The sequence below is a fragment of the Sylvia atricapilla genome, chromosome 2 (assembly GCF_009819655.1).
Source record: "Sylvia atricapilla isolate bSylAtr1 chromosome 2, bSylAtr1.pri, whole genome shotgun sequence".
In the NCBI taxonomy this organism is placed as follows: domain Eukaryota; kingdom Metazoa; phylum Chordata; class Aves; order Passeriformes; family Sylviidae; genus Sylvia; species Sylvia atricapilla.
Genome location: NC_089141.1, coordinates 20,245,574 through 20,263,852, shown reverse-complemented (window position 1 = coordinate 20,263,852; position 18,279 = coordinate 20,245,574). Strand labels below are relative to the sequence as shown.

The 18,279-nt window shown below is 40.6% G+C and overlaps 1 protein-coding gene across 1 annotated transcript in view; it reads left to right on the top strand.

The window, feature by feature from the left end:
• Nucleotides 1–8,221, top strand: part of DPT (dermatopontin) — a 32,475-nt gene extending 24,254 nt beyond the window's left edge. The window contains exons 3-4 of the mRNA XM_066340962.1: nt 1,010–1,117; nt 6,848–8,221. Of these exons, the coding sequence (XP_066197059.1) occupies nt 1,010–1,117; nt 6,848–6,914 (175 nt within the window). The 3' untranslated portion in view covers nt 6,915–8,221. The remainder of the gene's footprint in view (nt 1–1,009; nt 1,118–6,847) is intronic.
• The last annotated feature ends 10,058 nt before the right edge of the window (nt 8,222–18,279 follow it).

Here is an 18,279-nt window from a genome sequence, read left to right as displayed (position 1 = left end):
TAAACTCCACCGATTTATAAAAATGTAAACATGCACGAGTGCTGGCTGGAATGTGCTTGAATCACCTTCAAGCATCATTCGGGTACTGCTGCTGGGCTGGATTAAGTCAGGAAAGGGTTGTCAGGATTTCTCTAAGGGTGTATTAGCCCTGTTAGTCTTAACAGGAGTTGGGCTGTTTATTTCCACAGGGACAGCATCTCCCTTACAGGGAACCTGATGTTTCTCTTTGCCATTTCAGAGGGAAGCTCGTAACTCCAGTAGCAACTCCTATGTAAAAATCATGTAATACAAGGAGTGCCAGGTTTCCATTCAGACTTCAAATGTAATGTTGACAGAAAGTACTGGTCATGCTTCCAGCTCCTTCCTGAATCTGCTCATTATCTATAAAATTAATTACAGTATTACTTGCTTATTTCCCAGGGAAGCAGCAATCATAATTTGGTTAATAATTGAAGAAGTTCTTTGAGGTTCTCAGATAAAATACACTGCACAAATATTGTCCAGGCCTATGTTTTTACCTTATAAATTAGGCAGAAACAGGAAACAACAAAGAGTAATGGATTAATTGCATTCACTTAATATAATTCGTAAGTGGATAAACGCTTAGAGTCGTGTGACTTGGCAGCATTTACTGCAGTCTACAGCCACAAACCAAAGAGACTCACTAGAGGCTGGAACAAATCCCTGTTATAAAGAAAAAAAGTAGTAGATGGACTTCATTTTCCTGCTCAGATTTCTTTTATCCCAGAGCTGCAGATATATATACATATATTCTTATATTGCAGTTTGCTCTTAACTGTTCTAAAGTCACTGAATTTTGTTCAAATAGCTACCTGAATTAGTTGTGTAGAGGAGAAAGGCAATCTTGTGAGACTGTGTCTTGTGGTGCTGTTAAGAAACAAGAACTTTCAAAGAAGTAGGAGAAATCTATTAATTGAGGTGTAGTCATTCAGCTGGACTCTCCTATAAGACGGCAAATTGTATAATCTTCTTTTTCCTTAATGTAAAGGTTAACGACAGAATATCCAGGACACTATGGAGAAGATATGGACATGATGATGTACACTTACGACTACTACATCCGTGGGGCAACCACAACTTTCTCCGCTGTGCACAGGTTTGTTTTTCATCTGTTTCATTAGAAATTTTAAAAAGTCTGTCTCTTCTATTTCCCCCCAACAGTGCATGGCTGATAGCATCTGCTGTGGCACTCAGCATCACGCTAGTAATCCTGGGGGCCCAAGTTCACAGTACATACAATTCACTTTCCAGAGGGGTGTATCAGCAGCAGGGCATGCTCATGGGCATCATTTGCCATGTCCATCTGAGCAGTGAAAAATACAGCAGTGGTAGGTTGGGCAGAATCTGGCCTTCACAAAATGCAACCAGTCTTCAGTATAATTTCTTACCTACTCCTAGTTGGAGCATATTTCATTGAGCTCAGTAAAAACATTCTGTGCCTTCAGAGAATGACGGACCTATTTTGGTCCACTTCTCTTTGCAGAGAAGCAGGGAATCTGCCAGCCTGTAAGGTTAAGACCATACAAACTGCAATATGAATGCCTTGAACTGCCCAATCCATTTCAGCACAATTCTAACACATTCAAGCCACTCTAGGAATTCAGGCAGTGCCATATTCCTTGATCCCTTTACAGAAAATGGGTTAACCATATTTTCTTGATCAGTCCTGGTCATCTCTTGGCATTTGCTAGTCCTCTCTGGAGAGGCCCTATGGCTAGTGAAGTTGTAGACATGCAAATGGATTCACAATTTTTCCTTTCAGTTAAAAAGGAACATCTCTCCCTTTCTACTATGCACAACTGCAAAGTTTTAAAATTTGTGTTTAACATAAATCCCACACTGTTGTCTGCCTAACAGAGCAGGTTTAAGAAGAGTGTCAGAAGTCACTGAAACATGATTGTGGGAGAGGGATCTTGATTCTTTCAAGCTGCCCTCTAATACATCAATCGTGAGCTATTTTTTTGATGATGTCTTTTATTAGGCACCTCAGTCCAGTATATTAAAGCATTTGTTATCAAGCACAACACAGACAGCAAGGCAAGGTGTCCTGCACTGCTGTGCCAAGATGGGCTACATGAGAAGGAGGAGAGAAGAGAGAGGTGTGACTTTAAAGACATCAGTATTTCAAGCTGTCTCTAATAACTCTCAAAGAAGCCAAAGCGCTTTTGTCACTGTAATGATCTCAGCCTGCCAAAGTTCACCATAAGGATCTCTCAACAAAAAGGTTACCTAAAATAAGGAGGCTTTTCCGGAAGTGACAACACATTGTAGGTCTACTGCAGCCCCATAACTGTGATTTCCTGGCTAAAATTATCCTGTTTATTACCAAATGGAAGCTGTTTCTGCAAATTCTTCCTGTAAGTGGAGGAATGACTTTCACAGATACTTGACTCAAAGGTATCTATTTATTGCTTTAGATAAAGAAATTAGAAAATCATAAGGGACAGCCCCGTGCCAGGTTTTTAATCTTAAATATTCCCCGGTGTTATCCTTAATCCTTGTTCCTCATGGTTGTGGCAGGCTAGGGGAAATAATGCAGACAGTGCATTCCCCTGCAGCTGGAATCCAGACTCCATCGGATGTGGACCAGGGTAAAGTCTGGAATCACAAGGACAAGCCTGGAAAACAAAGCAGCCAAGGTAGCCTGTGCCTCTGAGCAGATTTCTGTCTCTGAGTGCTGAAGGCAGACTGCAGAACAGGGTGATGGTGGGGCCACTGGCCAGGAGCAAAGGCAGTATCCTGGGAATGTACATTGGGAGTGCAGTTCCTCCCAGGACCACAGTGCCTAGAAGAGGGAGAAGTCACCAGCACAACTTTGTCTTATCTCTGCTCTGGTGGCAGTCATTCACCTGCAATAGTAGCAGGTTGAAACTACAGAAAAAATATTTTGTGAACTGCAAACTGGAAAAGTTTTCTGCATCAAAGAACTTTCTGGCCCTTGGCTTCCAGAACAACCAGAAACAATTTCTGTTGCCAAGAGAATGATATGGAAAAAAAAAATCTACACCAGTTCAGAATTCAAATTCAGGCTGTAACTCTCCTCCTGAACAGTGTGAATCATTGCAAAAGTCAGCAAAATTTGTCATCCTTAATGGTTCTTTGAAGCTCATGAGGCAGAATAGGAGCAGGAAAACGTCTTCTGAATCTCAACCTGCCTGGAACATGCACATTTTCACTTGTCTATGTGAACATCTTTTAATTCTGCTTTATTTTCAAACACATTAAACTGGTGTCCATACTGTTTAGCTCATGATGGACAATGTTCTTGAGCTAACAAGAGGCAAGACAAACAAACAAACAAACAAACAAACAAGCACCTCTGAAGGTATTTCATTTTAAGCTTTCCCAATCACATTAAACAGATAGATAGTTTTAGTCTTTTTCAATAAGCTTGCAGAATTCATATCTTTCCATTCCTTAAGACACTGCATCACTGAGGCCGCTGTTGATACAAGGATATTTGAGACAGCATGTGATGCTTGTAGCAAAGGATGTAGAAAGTTTATAATGATGTTAAACCCACAAGCACTTCTGTTGTCACTCACTGTGAGTTTCCATGCCTGGGTATCAGGAATGAATGAAAGAATAATTGTTGATCATCAAACGTTTTAACTACTCATTTGTGGAGAACAGACTTCAGAAGTGATTACTATTTATGTTTTCATTTTAAATAGGTCAAATAGTCTCATTTTAAATAGGTCAAAAGGAGAAAATAACTGTCTATAAAGCAAGACAAAAGCAGCTGGAAAGAATTAGAAAATGTCTGAAGTATCTCTGGGAGCCCATTCAGGAGTGTGGTGATAACACTGATGCAGACAGGATGACCTGGACAGAAAAAAGGGAACATTTGCAGGGAAGGGCAGTATCTTTTGTTAGGCAGAGAGATACAGTCAAATTTCAGACAAGGACATGGGCTATGTGAAGCAGGTTGTAAACAACTGAAACTGCCCACATACACATGCACATTGCAAACCCTTGGCAAAATACCTTCCAAAATTAAACCCACAAACCAAACAACATAATACCTTCAGCCTGAGCTCTGAAACATGCCAACTGATGATGGTATGGCTTTCTGGTGGAACATTGTTATGTGGATGTGGCTGTGATCTGGTTGGATCAGTGTCCTGAGTCCAGAGAGCACTGCTAGAACTTTGACAACCCAAACTGCTGCAAGTTTATTGGACAGGGAGGTGGGAATTACCAGGTGTTCCTGTAAGAGCCACAGATTGTCTTTCACTGTGTGGTATAAAAATAGCACGTGCAGACTATTATAAGCTCATTTCTTTTACAAAACTGTTCCCTGCTCTATTTATTTGGGTGATCTGGATAGCCAGTTATTTCTTAACTGCCCAGATATCATCACTGGAAAATAAATCGACAGCCAGATACCCCAACAGTGAAGTATGTTTGAAATGCCCAGACAAGTTGGACATCCAGCAAGCTCAGCTGAGCTAAATTATAGGGTATTTAAGGTCCCTAATACGTTTCATATGACCGATGAAAGAAGATTTTGTCAAACTCAATATGAATAGGAATTCACAGAATTTTTAAACTGAATTGGAAGCAGATTATTCAATAATATTTGGAGATTAAAGGAATTTCTCTATACATCAAAAATTCAAATCTGACAGCACATGACAGCTGGAAAGCAAAAGTGACAGTTCAATATCAATTCCCAAAGCCAAGGAAAATGCATGAATTTAGCACTGGGAGAGGATGACACCTACAAATTGGTGTTAAGGATCTGCAAAGGCAAGTTCAGATATATTCTAGAGTGCGCCTCATAAGGCAATTCCTGATGCCATCTGCATCCCCATTGGTAAACTTGTAAGGGATCTACAAATTGAAACAGGCTGAGAACTACTGAATTAAGCACACAGTAGCAACAGTACAAAGTAATTGCCTGCATCCTGAGAAGTTGGGCATGTATGCTTGAATTCAAACACGAAAGGGGAAAGAAAGGTAATATGCCATAAATGTGTCAACCATATATATATGTTAGTATCTGCAAGCCCAATCTGAAATGACAGCTTCAGAAATAATTTTGTTCCAGTATTTTAAAGCATGTTATTAATTCAGGTGACTAAAATACATTTCTTTTAAAGAGTTTGACTTTTAATTTCACAATGTCCTATTTTAGAAAAAAAAAACCTACTTGACCTAAGATATTGAGCTAAAAGTCTCTCTGACAATGGGTGCTAGCTTAGCAGACCTTAACTTTGACCAATATAATCCTGTTTTCCTCTTTATTTATCTCTCTTTGTAACTTAGTGACCAAAAGAGTAATAACTGTCTTTGAAGAGCATGCACATAGACCAAATAAGAGATTCTTAAAATAAACCTAAAAATGAATCTTGCATTTCATTAACCTTTGGTAACAGTTTTACAAGGAAATAACATTTTAAAAACATCTAGGAAAGATCTAAAGAAAACCAAAGCCAAACACTATATAACTGGTACATCACACTTGCTGATGAGCATGACACAGACTCAGTTCCAAATGACACTCAGGATAAACTTGTAGCTTAGTAGCACAGTAAATTTCCAATGAAAAAACCTCAGTTTTTTATGAAAAACTGTGATGAAACATTTTATACTGACAAGGTAGGTACAAAACATATACCTACAAGGCTTAAGAGTCAAATTAGTCTTATTCCAGGACAGAGTCACCCAGTCAATCACACCATGTAAGCACAGTTAATACCAAAATCTGGGCTCAAGGGTCTCAGCACATTCCTGACAGGCAGCAGTTTGGCACCAGTTTGGTGCAGGGGTCTTTAAATGCAAGCTTCTATTAAATCACTCCAGCAGCATTACCCATCTTGTGCCTCAGCTTTAGAATATTACTACTAGCAGAATTCAAGCTTTCAGAAACCTGTTGGAGGACTACCCATTATCAGTATAAATAACAACTGCCATCTGCAAGGACTGTAGTTTGGATCTAAATTCAAGTTAGCCAGTGTCAAGCAGCCTAAATTCAACATTTCTTTCACAGCAGGACAGTATTTGATCCTCTGAAATCATGGCTATTTGTCAAAGGAAATTTTAGTGCACAATAAGCTATGGAGGAGATTAAATTTCTAGCCTGTTGTGGCTATTGGACACTAAATCACTGGCCTTTACTGTTGAATCCCACTGCTCCAGTCAGGCTTCCTACTATCAATTGTTAGGTTTCCTACCAATCTCTTGAGACAGAATACCACTCACAAACTGGGAAGAGCATAAACTCTCCTTTCATTCATAAATGTTACTCTTCCTCACATGTGACTTCATCAAGGATGAGAAGTGATTTTCATTTCTCTCACTATTGATTCTTTCAGATCTTTATTAAAGGACACTAACTGGAAGGCCTAGTAGTGAAAGACATTAGAAAAAGAAGAATGTGAAATTTGTCCTATGGATGACTCCCCTCTTAGACATAGCTTGGAAATCACCCAAATACTTTTCATTTTTTGCACATTACTGAACAATATATGACATGACAATAACTTTTGGCAGACTCATCCTTTTCCTTTTGGTCATGGATTCAAAGTCAATTCAGGACTGATCACCATCAGGATTCATTTTCTTCTGATGGATACTCAGAGACCTATGTATTCAGAGAGCTGATTTTCTGATCTTGTAAACTAATGTGAGGGAATTGTAACTATCACACATATTTAATCTCCTTTTGGCTCTCAAAAACAGAGTTGTCAGATGAAAATCAGTTAATGGCAGATGGATTTTTTTGTTGCCATAATACCTGGTATAAAGTTACTCTTACTTGTATAGCATCTTTGGCAATTCTGGCTGACTAATACCTCCCTCTTGTCTCTCTTTCACACAGGGATCGTCAATGGAAATTTATTGTCTGCAGGATGACAGACTATGACTGCCCATTTCAAAATGTTTAAAAAGATTGAGTGTATTCCACTCGGAAAGCTTGGGGACAGACAGGGTGGGATGAGGATTAGTGATCACAGAATAAGGCCAGTAGGGCTCACAAAAATGTACCAAGACTCATCAGCTGTCTGCTGAAGACATAATTCTTTCCCTCTGGAGCTAATACATAAATTGCCAGCCCACATGCTTGAAACAGTGAATTCAGATGATTCTTTCAAGCTGCACTGAGAGTTGTATCCCCCGATTAAATTTGCTTCTGACATACATGTTTATGGTGCACAAATCTATGGCATATGCACAGTTACTTTTCTGATATATACATGTAGCCATTCTAAGCACTTAGAAATTCCTTTCCATAGCAGCTCTACGTAAATGGCTTCCCAGCGCAGCCACTCCGAATGAGGTGGAAACATATTATACACTTCCCAACATACACTAGACTTTCCTGTCTCCTGCTTTGTGCTTGGAACCAATCCAGGGACCCCTACCAGCTTCTCAGAGCTGGAAGCATTAGAAAACATCACTGGGAGGTGTGTGATGGGCTGCACCTAGCATTACCACAGCCCTCAGCATAACTCTGCTGCAACAAAGGTCTGCCCACATGGGAGAATTCCGGGTATTTAAAACAAGAAGGCATCAATATCTGATAAAAATGAGAGTAGATCCACCAATAAAAAGAGAAGTCGAACCCAGCTTTATTGAGAGTCTCTTTTACATTGTCTTAAGGATCTCTAATGACAAAATTACCCAAGAACTCTGCTCTGGGCAAACCCAGGAGTAGGTCAGGCCACTGACTCTCAGTAAATACGAATATCACATTCTTTAGGAGTCTGATTTTCAGGTGGATTTGGTTTCCACTGTGGGTGCCTGTACAACGTCCATCTTCCCTTGGTAATACATTCTTGGCTTAGAATGGACAAATAAATTTAGTGACCTAGGTGACCTTAGTTCCCCAATTTGTAGATTCTATTACCTATGAAGTATATACTGAGCATGTTTCAACACTGCACAGCACTTGTGCAGCTGCAGTCCAGCAAAAAAGAATAGTGATCTGTTTCAGGAAGATCTGAGGTAGGATTTTCACTCTTGAACAAGCCAGACTTTAGGGTTCAGTTTCTTAGTTGACAAATTCAATGGTGAACTTAGCTGTGGCTTTGGTGGTGCTGGCTCAAGGTCCATGATGACTCCATGTGCCAATTTAAGGCTGCAAAGCTTCATAGGAAACAGTTGTGTCTGCCAGTGAGTTTCCATATTCCAAGCATTTTTAGCATGTTTACAAGCATACCCTCTTGTCCAATAAAGGAATGATAGGCTTTGCTTTGGTGTAGCCTTGTTCTTTATTGATTTTACTTACACCAGCTTATTAATTTGCACACAAACAAACCCTCTATCACTCCCAGAGACCATGAAAGTGATTAGGCAGTTCTGTGAGAGGCAGTTGCTGAGATATGTAGGTAACAGCGAGAAAGAGACTTTAATAAGCATAGGGAAGCTGGAGAAATTTCTTCACTGACCCTGACAGACAGGCAAAGGAAGCCAAAGGAACTCCAAACAGTAGAGCACCGGAAGAGAAGGCACTCATGTCAGGGGATCAATGGAAAAGGCTGTGCACTAAAATTAGGCACAGGAGGATCATCCCTGAGAACACCTGCTCTGGATGGAAATCCATCTCCCACACAACTTTATCTTGACTAGTTAGGCTGGTCTTCATTCTATGTGCACACCATGGGCTTATGAAGGCCTCTGATGGGACAGTATGATATCATCTCAAGATAGTTTAAATTAACAGAGCCACACAAAAGAGCAGCTCTGTTCTCTTTTCCTGGAGCTGCAGTGTCATATTGTCCCATATAGAATCATTAAGGTTGGAAAATACCTCCAAGATCATCGAGTCCAATACGTGATGGAATGCCATCATGGGAAAAACACCACAGCACTAAGTGCCATGTCCAGTCATTTTGTGAGCATGTCCAGGGACAATGCCTCCACCATCTCACTGGGCAGTTCATTCCCATGTCTAATCACTCTTCCAGTGAAAAAAGTCCTGCTGATGTCCAGTCTACCAGCCTAACCCTCCCTTGGCACAGCTCAAGGACATTTCCTCTTGTCCTTGTCACTGGTTCTGTGGGAGAAGAATCTGACCCTCACCTCACTACACTCTCCTTTCAAGTGGTTGCAGAAAGTGATATGGTCACCCTTGTGCCTCCTCCCAGGCTCAACTACTCCAATTCTCTCAGCTGCTCCTCATAGGACTTGTGCTCCAGACCCTTCACGAGCTCCACTGCCCTTCTCTGGATTGACTCCAGGATCTTTCTTCTCATGAGGGGCCCAGAACTGAACATGGAATCTGAGGTGCAACTTCACCAGTGCCAAGTACTGGGGAACAGTTGCTTCCCTAGTACTGCTTAACACTATTTTTTATACAGACCAGGATGTCATTGGTCTTTTTGTCCACCTGGGCACACTGCTGGTTCATTACTCGGTTCTCCCTTTTCCCTGTCCCAGTCCCTTGTTTCCATCCATGCTCTATTCCCAGCTCCACCCTAGCAGTGCATCTGTGTAGGATACATTTCACAGGACTCCTCTTCAGAAAGTTAAGTAATTCTCATATGAGGAAAGGTGTGGGTGGGAAACAGAATGTATCTTGGGGGAAGGCAGAAATGGGATGTGGACCAAAAAAACCCCAAAACCCAGAAGAGATGCAGAGAAAGACTGGTTCCTCTGAAGTCCTAGGACAGCTAGTTAGCAAAACTAGGAACTGAACTTAACCCTTATCTAAGTTTTTATGTAAGTTGCAGTATCCACTTCTAATGTTGAAGTAATCCTTCTGTATGGGAAAACACTGCTCCAAGCTAATAAGGTTCCAGCCCAAATTCCTCAGCACAGAGTGGGGTGATTATGAGCCTGTCTCACAAAAGTTTGCCAGCTTCAAAATCTCATCAAGTTTGCTTTAACTTTCCTAAAGCCATTCTGGGGGAAGTGAGCCTTTCAATCTGCTTTAGGACACCTTACCAAACCTGAGCCACCTTTCACTCCTTCTGGGACAAACCACATGCCTTTGCAGGGAAAAGAAGAATTGTGCCCTGTTAGACCAAGTACAGCCCAGCACAGATGCCCAGTGCAGGGAACCCACCACACTTCTTCATTCTCACATGTTCCATGGCACAGAAGCACCACACCTGCACTTGTGCTATATGGAGTAAAAGTCATCCCTGGCCTGAGAGTAAACACAAAGTGTAACGTTTTAAATAAACCCTTAGTCTTTAATAAATAAGACATCAGGAAATAAAGTCTTATTTATTTAATGAATAACAACAGTATGGATTGAATTCAAGCATCTGAGAGAAAAACATTCCTTTGTAAATGCTGAGCATTGTCCCAGACATGCTACAAGGGCTGCAGATGGCACACTGTCAGCAACGTTTTTTAGACAAACTAGGGTAGGAAAATCTTTGCATTCACAATGCAGCAAACTTCACAAAGCAGAGAGAACCTTTTGAGCTTTTCTAAATGGAAATATAAAAGGTGAAGTGACGTGGCTTGACTGTGGAAGAGAAACACCAGTGGGCAACAAATCCCTTTGTGGGTCTCCTTTAACCTGAAACTCGGCAAAGGCAGGTGCTAAGCGAAACCCACATCCTCTGTTTGATCTACTCGACTTGAGGAGAGGTTTGAATAACAGAAGAGCATAAGTAATTGTCTAAAACAGACAGTCAGAGAGAAGGACTTGACTGCTCTTGTTCCCAAATCTCAGGATTAACTCCAGAACCATGGGACTTCTATTAAAAAATAAGAAGAGTGAGCTCTATTTTTTAACATACTCTGATTTCTCAATTTGCAGAGCATATAAGCACTTCCAGTATTTTTAACTTTCAATAATTTTCAAGTGCTTCAAACAGTATTTTCAATTACTTCTCAACAATGCTGAGCCTTGAAATATGTTTCTTAAATGAAGGCTGAGATTCTTGTTTAATACTTGAAAATGAGAGCTGGGGCATCAGCACTTTCTTTTATATTTTAGGTCCTGTTTTACGGAACATCAAATACCATGAAACTCATGATAAATATACCAGACTTGGCAACACAGCACTGATGAGAAAAGGTATAGCAAACCAGTAGCCATGTTGAAATAAGGCCTCTTTCCTGCAATATCAAGAGAGACCTTTCAACCTCTTCCAACCCAGTATTAAGGATTTTGTAATATGAGATAAACCTGGCAGAGAGTCATGGCATTACCTAAGCAGAGAGATGCCAACACAGCTGAAGGGAAACCAGTCTGTGGGTGAACCAGAAGGTCTGGCAGAAGACCAGCTGGCTCTTTGGAAAACTTACTTAAACTTGACCCTTAACTCACATCCACTGATTTTTTTCTATTTTAAAACTTGATTTCAAGTCCATGTTTATTGCATTAGCAACAGGTTACTGTACTGGCCTGCATATTTAAGGCTACAGTACTGTTTGCAATCAGAGAGTATGAACATCTCTGGTAGTGGCACTTTGTGCCAGAGTTGTTGGCATGAACCATAGGCAGGAGTTCTGCTAAAACCACATTATCAAATAAAAATCAGTGCTTGTACTTAGGTTTGCTTTTCAAGACAGAGTAGTTACACCAGGGAGTGCTACTTTATTTCCAACATTTCAGGGTTCTGGTATGTGTTCAGCTGATGCCCTGAATAGTAACACGGACCTATGCTTTGAGAAGTTTAGAAAAGGCACGGGGCTGCTGCCCACATGCTGAAAAAAAAAAGACTAAAACAAGTGCCTGTCAATCAGAGCAAACAGGCTTGTCTTTGTCTTTCTGAGCTCCATACTGGAACAGCACCAATTTCAGCCTTACCAGCTTGTGAACCTTGGGCAAAATCAATGGAGTTCAGCCTTAAGCAAGAGTCATGCACCTAAATACTTCTCAGGATCTCAGCTGGTATGTCTCTGCAAGGAATACTGGATAAACTGGAACTCAGATCAGAGGGAATCAATCAAAGAGTGTGCCAATATGCGTGAGAATGGCCAAGACAGCACATATTCTGTACCTACTTTCCTAAGACATAAAAGCCCAGAGTTGGTCAGGACACTGGACTGGATGGTCACTCTAGGTCACTTCCAATTGAAATAGTGTATTCCCTTCTATTCTACTAGAAAAATCTCAAGATTTTTCAAAACATCATGAAGATCATGACCTACTTGGCCTTAGGTTATCTCTAAATCATTTAAGAAGAGTAAAAGAAGTTTTGCTAAGCTTAGCATTAAAGCCTTGTCATGGAATAAATCCCAGTATGCAAAAAAGAAAGGGTCATAGCTACATTTCTGTAGAATGTGAGTTTTAGTTTACCTGCAGGGTCAAATTCTCCAGGTCTTACCTGAACAAGACAAATCACCACACTGCAGAACCTGATACCAAAGAGATCATCCCAAATTATGAAGAACATGGAAGATACGGGTGCAGAAGAGATGGTTCTATCTCAGAGAAAAATGAGGAGAATGACAAGAACCAGTGAAAAAAGTGAAAGAGACATGAAGCTACCTGAAGAATATACCATTATGTAATTTCTTAAAATAAATGCATGCTCCTCTATCTTCAGAGATGAAATGATGAGGATAATTTAATTCCAGCAAAGAATTTGGAGAAAGCTCCCCAAATAACTTTGAAAATAAAAATAGCAGTATATAGCACAATATATCGAATACCATCCATGAAAAGCAGAGGAGTTTGCAACTGAAGCAGAACCAACTGATAATGTTGATATAATTATTTTAATCTCTGTTTGGAGCTCTTAACCCTTGACCAAAGAAAACAGAGAGATGAGAACTGAAGGTACAACCTAAGAATGAAGTGAAAGTGGAAGGAGAAGGTGTGATCACAGATTAAGAAAGTGACAAGAAAAGAACAAAAGCAAATAAATTCTCAACAAACTAATGAAAATGGGCCTCTGGCACAACCTCTGGCCTTTGAACTGATATTCTAGATTTCCATGGTTGTGTGAGGCTGCATATAAGGTTTTGTTTCAGTTTGTATCAACATATTGCTCAAACTACTTTAGAAGCTGAAGTTACTTAAGACTCTGGCTTGGGTTAAAGTGAACAATCTTTGACTTGGAAATGGATATATCCATCACCAAAAGAAAATCCTGCTAGAATAAATAAATAAATTCAGACCATGATCTTACATGCAAAGTAAGATGCAATAATATTTCCTTCTTTATTTATCTTTATTTTACTTATTCAGAGTGAATTTGACACTGATGGAGATTTTGAGGTGGCCTTGAAGAAACTCTTAGCTATACAAAAAAGCACTTTTCTATCACATATTTCTGCCTTCCCCTGGGTCCTAGGGGACCTCCTTGGGGTTTAGAACTGCTGAGTGTTTGTGGCTTATTCAACAAAAGCTGTATTGCTGAGGCAAGTAACATAAAGGACATAAGTAACTCTAGCTGCCGCCACTTCTCTTCTAGAAACTGACTTAGGACCATGAAAGTAATTCAAGATCAGCAGTGAAATAGTTATTGAATTGCAACAGACTTGTAGGTGTTACACTGAACTGTTATGTCATCAAGAAGAATTTTTCCCCCAAGTATTTTTCCTGAATGTGCCACACTGGGTTGGAAAAAGTCACCTACTCCAATATATTTAACTACAATTGAGAGAGACAAGACTGATGTAAACATCCTTCTGTACTGCTTAGAAACATTAAGCCTGGACCTTTTTACCATCAAAACCTAGTTTGTTCTTTGGCTGGTTCAACATTACCTGATTTCCATGTCCCTCTGACATCTGCCTTTGCTGCAGATGGGAACTACAGCATACACATCACAGACTCTGCACTTAACACTGCAGCACAGCAAACATTGTACTCACAGCCCAATAACCTGAGCCATCATTTGCAGCTCCTTTCTGCATTATTTAACAAAGCAGACAAGAGGAAAAGAGCTCTGAGTAATTAAGTGCTGTTTGGCAAGCACAGTAAATACATAGATCTTCATGACATTAATATTAAATGGTGACTGAGAGTGCTTTGGTGCTCTGCACTTTATACAGATACAGCACAGTCCCAGGATCACCAGCGAGAAATGCAAATCATGGCTTCAGGTCATTACTTGTCTCTGGTAAACCAAACCAGCCCCCTGCTGCCCTGCCTGGTACAAATGGATTGAATTCTTCAGCAACAGGGGAACACTTCCTACTTGGTTTGAACTGAGCACATGGTAACACTGCTTTCTCAGGGCTAGGTATGTCACTGCCACTCTTCCATCCAGCCTCTGTGCTCTGCCAAACCCAATGGAATGACTTTCACCGCGCTCCTGTCAAGCCCCCCCAAATGTCCATTTCACCTTCTTTTCCCCCACACTATAGTAAAAACTAAAAAGACTAAACAATATTAACATAAAAGCATTAGCATCAGCAGTGAATTCTCCTCATTTATGCTCATGCCTGGTGTTACTCTATCCCAGGTGCAGAATCCAGCGTTTCAACTACTTAAATTTCATCCTATTAATCACAGTCCAATGCTCCAGTCTATCTAGATCCCTCTGCAAGTCTCCTGTCTCTGAAGAGAGTGAACAGCACCTCACAGTATTGTTAGAAAACTTGCTAATTGTACATTTAACTCCTGCATCCAGACCGTTGATAAATATATTGAACAGCACTGATCCTAGGACTGAACCCTGAGAAACACTCCTGGTGCCTATTCTCCAGCCAGATGTAGCCCCTTGCAGCAGAACCCCCTGAGCTCTGCCCTTCAGCCAGTTCACCACCCAGCACACCATGAACCCATTTATACCACTGATGGGCAATTTGCCCAAAAGGATATTGTAGACAGCAGTACCAAAAACCTTATTAAAATCCAGAAAAATACTTCAACCTCACTTCAAGTGACCTTTTCATAGAAGGAAATCAGCTTAACTTAAACAGTGTATCTGTGCACTTGTTCTCCATTTGTTGTGCCTGTTGATCTCATTATTTGAGTTAGATTTAAAAAACTCTGCAAAATCAGATACATTCACTTGTACCACAACACTCAAATTCTATCTATATATTCAATAAGGTTAATAACTTATTTCCATAATGTGCTGTATGAATACCTGGAAAGATAATGAGCTGCTATTACACTTTAGTGAGCTGAAAGTTTGCAGCATCAATGTATTAATGAATTAACCCTTTTGATCAAGCAAAAAGAAAGAAAGAGTAATGGGCTGATATATATTATTCTCATGCTTAATCTATTAAAAAATGGATTCATCCTTCAGTCTGTTGCTTGGAAGACATACCAAATAAACAAAGGAGATAATAATGCAGTGTGGGATGAGAACTAAGTATCACAATATAAATGCTTTCACAGACCCAAACACCCTGGGTAAAAAGGATGAGCCATGCAAAACAAACCTGAATTCCCATGCTGGAATTTTCCTTTGTCTCCTATTGTCAACAAGGATATTAGCCATAACAGAGAGCAGACTGCAGCGTGGTGCTGACACACTGGAGCATCTGGAAATGAACTTTTAAGAGTAGCCTAATTTCAGCTGGTCAGAGCATGGCACCAAGGATTTGATCACAATCCTCCTGTTAACTTAATTAAAAACTACAAAACCTACCCTGCTTCAGAGAAAGCTGCCATCAGAAAACAGACTATTTCCTGGTGTTAGGTCTCCCTTTCTTCTAAGACTTAAATTTTCTGATAGAAAGGAAGTTTGACACTCTTCTGGAGGAGAAGGAATAAGCCAAATCTACCATGATCTGGTACATTTCTATATCCCAGCTAGCTTGCTCAGCATTTACTTGGATATTGATAGGTGTTGCTCTATGGTGCACTATGCACGGTACGATGCAGATAAACCCCCAGTGTTCCTCACTTCTCACCCCTCATGTGATACTGTACTTTCTTGATTTCTGCATGGACAGTGAAAAAAACTGTTAGAAATTGAGATTGATAGAGGATGAGAGAAGATAAGACGATGACATCTGCCTCATTGTATGCATCAGCTTAGTGTAATGACCATGGTCCCCCATTCAGCCATATACTTGAAAGCCAGAGGCAGTCTGAAATAGAATAAGGCCTTCCAGGGAGGAGGACAGATGAAGTATATACTCTAAACCCATGTGCAGCCAGCCTGACAGAAGGAAGAGAGCTGATGTTTTCTTTAAATGATGTATGAGCACACTGTGATGTAGGAACACTCCAATTAAAAACAAATCAAGAGGGAATATTCATCATGAGACTTTGCTAAAGAAGCAGTTAATTGCCTGAAATGTTAAAAACTAAAGAGTGAATATGTTGGCACAGGATAATAAACCTGAAGATAATTCCAAAAAATAATTACAACCACCTTTTCCTTGGGGAGCTGTTGGGCTGAAAGTACAGTGCAGAAACATCCATGTCATCTACCAGGCTTCACCTAGGCAGAGACCTTTAACTGATTCTTGCTTACTGCTTCAACTGAGGGAACAAATCCATTATTCTGTTTAGAGCATCATGCTCCAACAAGCTGTTCAAGCTGCAATTTGCATCTTGAATGCTGTGCAAGGCAAAAAAAAAATTGTCTGAGTCATGCCAGAGAATGTTTCACAGCAAAAAGAAAGAGGGGAAAGAATGGGTGCAAGAAAGAAACCTTCCCAAAATAAGTGAATCTGGGGTAATAAGAATCCACAGCAGGACTGAGATGTAATTAGCCCCATGAAAAACCCTCTTATAAGTCACCATGAACAGTACCCCCTATGAATAGTCTTGATGGAAAGAGTGCTCAGTGGTTAAAGTGCTAGCCAGGAACTTGTCAGGCTCCTGCTTGTCCATCTACCTTTCATGTGAGGGGAGCAGGGTCACTTATGTCACTTATGCTCTCATGATTCTTGGCAGAATAAGACACAAGGTCATTCTATAAACTTAGAGAGGGATGATATTCTTAAACGCCACACACAGAGATGCTAACACACATTTTTGAAACAATACTTTCATTGTGCCCAGGCTGCTAATTAATCCAAGCACATAATTCAGCTAACACAGCTTGCCTGATTCCAGGATAGCTCAATCAACACTAAGAGTGGGATTTGTTTCATGTGCAATTTGGACGTATGAAACATGCCCGGTGTCTCTCTGAATCTCATCTCTCTTTCCATGAGTCAGGGAGAGAAATCATCATTGGCATCATACACAAATAAATGTAATGGCAACAGTGAGGCTCTAAGATATTATGATGAGAAGAAGGCTGGGGTATCTCTCTAAATATGACAGATCAGATGAATCTCAGTGTGAGTGTGCTGGCTCACATTCTGGCATTTTGGGCTTGCCCAGAGTGCTGATACCAAGGGCATCCTGCCTGGCTCCTCAGGGCTCTGTACAGGCCCCTCCAGAGCTGATCCAGCAGCATGGCAGCTTCCCAAATAGCACAGCCACCACAAAGCACCAAACAGCTCTAAGTTCCCATTTAGATGACCATTGCTTACCTATCAAAGATGGATTTTCCTTCCAGGTGTGAAAGCACGTTACAACTCGTGTGGCCAGCGTGCCTACTATGACTTGTTGCCAGATCAGATACCAGATGGTGTCAATGAGCCAGTTGGGAAAATTACTTGGCTGTGTACAGCCTTCCGGAAACTTGTTGAAAAGATAAGCTGCACTGGTGGTCTAGGCAAGCACCAACTTTTTCAGTCATTCCAGTGACAAATTTTCCAGAAAGGCTAGATTTATTTTTTGGGACAGAGGGGTGGAGCTAAGTTATTCTGCTGTCCCTAAGTTACTAGGGCTGGACTTCTCATCCATGGAATATTGACAGCTAAAATACTGCAGGAAACACACATAGTACAAATGACACTTTCCTCAGCCACCACTGCACCCCTCCACTCCTGCAAGGAGGGAAAATGTTCTTGAAGGATCAAAGTGTGACTTGGATTAAAATGCTTTATAGACACTGATCTTGGGAGTTGCCAGACATATCACCCGTGACCAGATTTACAACAGCAGTAAGACCCCAAAGACAGAGAAAGCAGCTTGACAATTCACATTTTCAAAAGTAAAAAGCAATTTGCTTTAAACAAAGGTCAGATTTTTCATCTGTAGGAGAGGGCCTTCAGCAAAATGAGCAATGCAGGTCAGAACTGAAAAACTGGAAGGCAAATTCTTAGTAAATCAGGCAGTGGAAGACTGGAAACTGGTTCTTAATCCTAACCATTGCTGTCTGCTGCATAGCCTGAACTAGACCATTAGCCCTGGGAACACCTGTAAAATTGAGTCCTGCAGGTGAAGATGCCTGAGAATGTTGTTGAGTTTTAGGGTGGGAGACAACAGCAACTGAACATGTGAGTTTGTGTCCAGCAGCAGAAATCAGTCTGGATTTCCATGGAAAGTTCATACACATACAGAAATCAGTACGTCTGACTGAAACAGCTGCT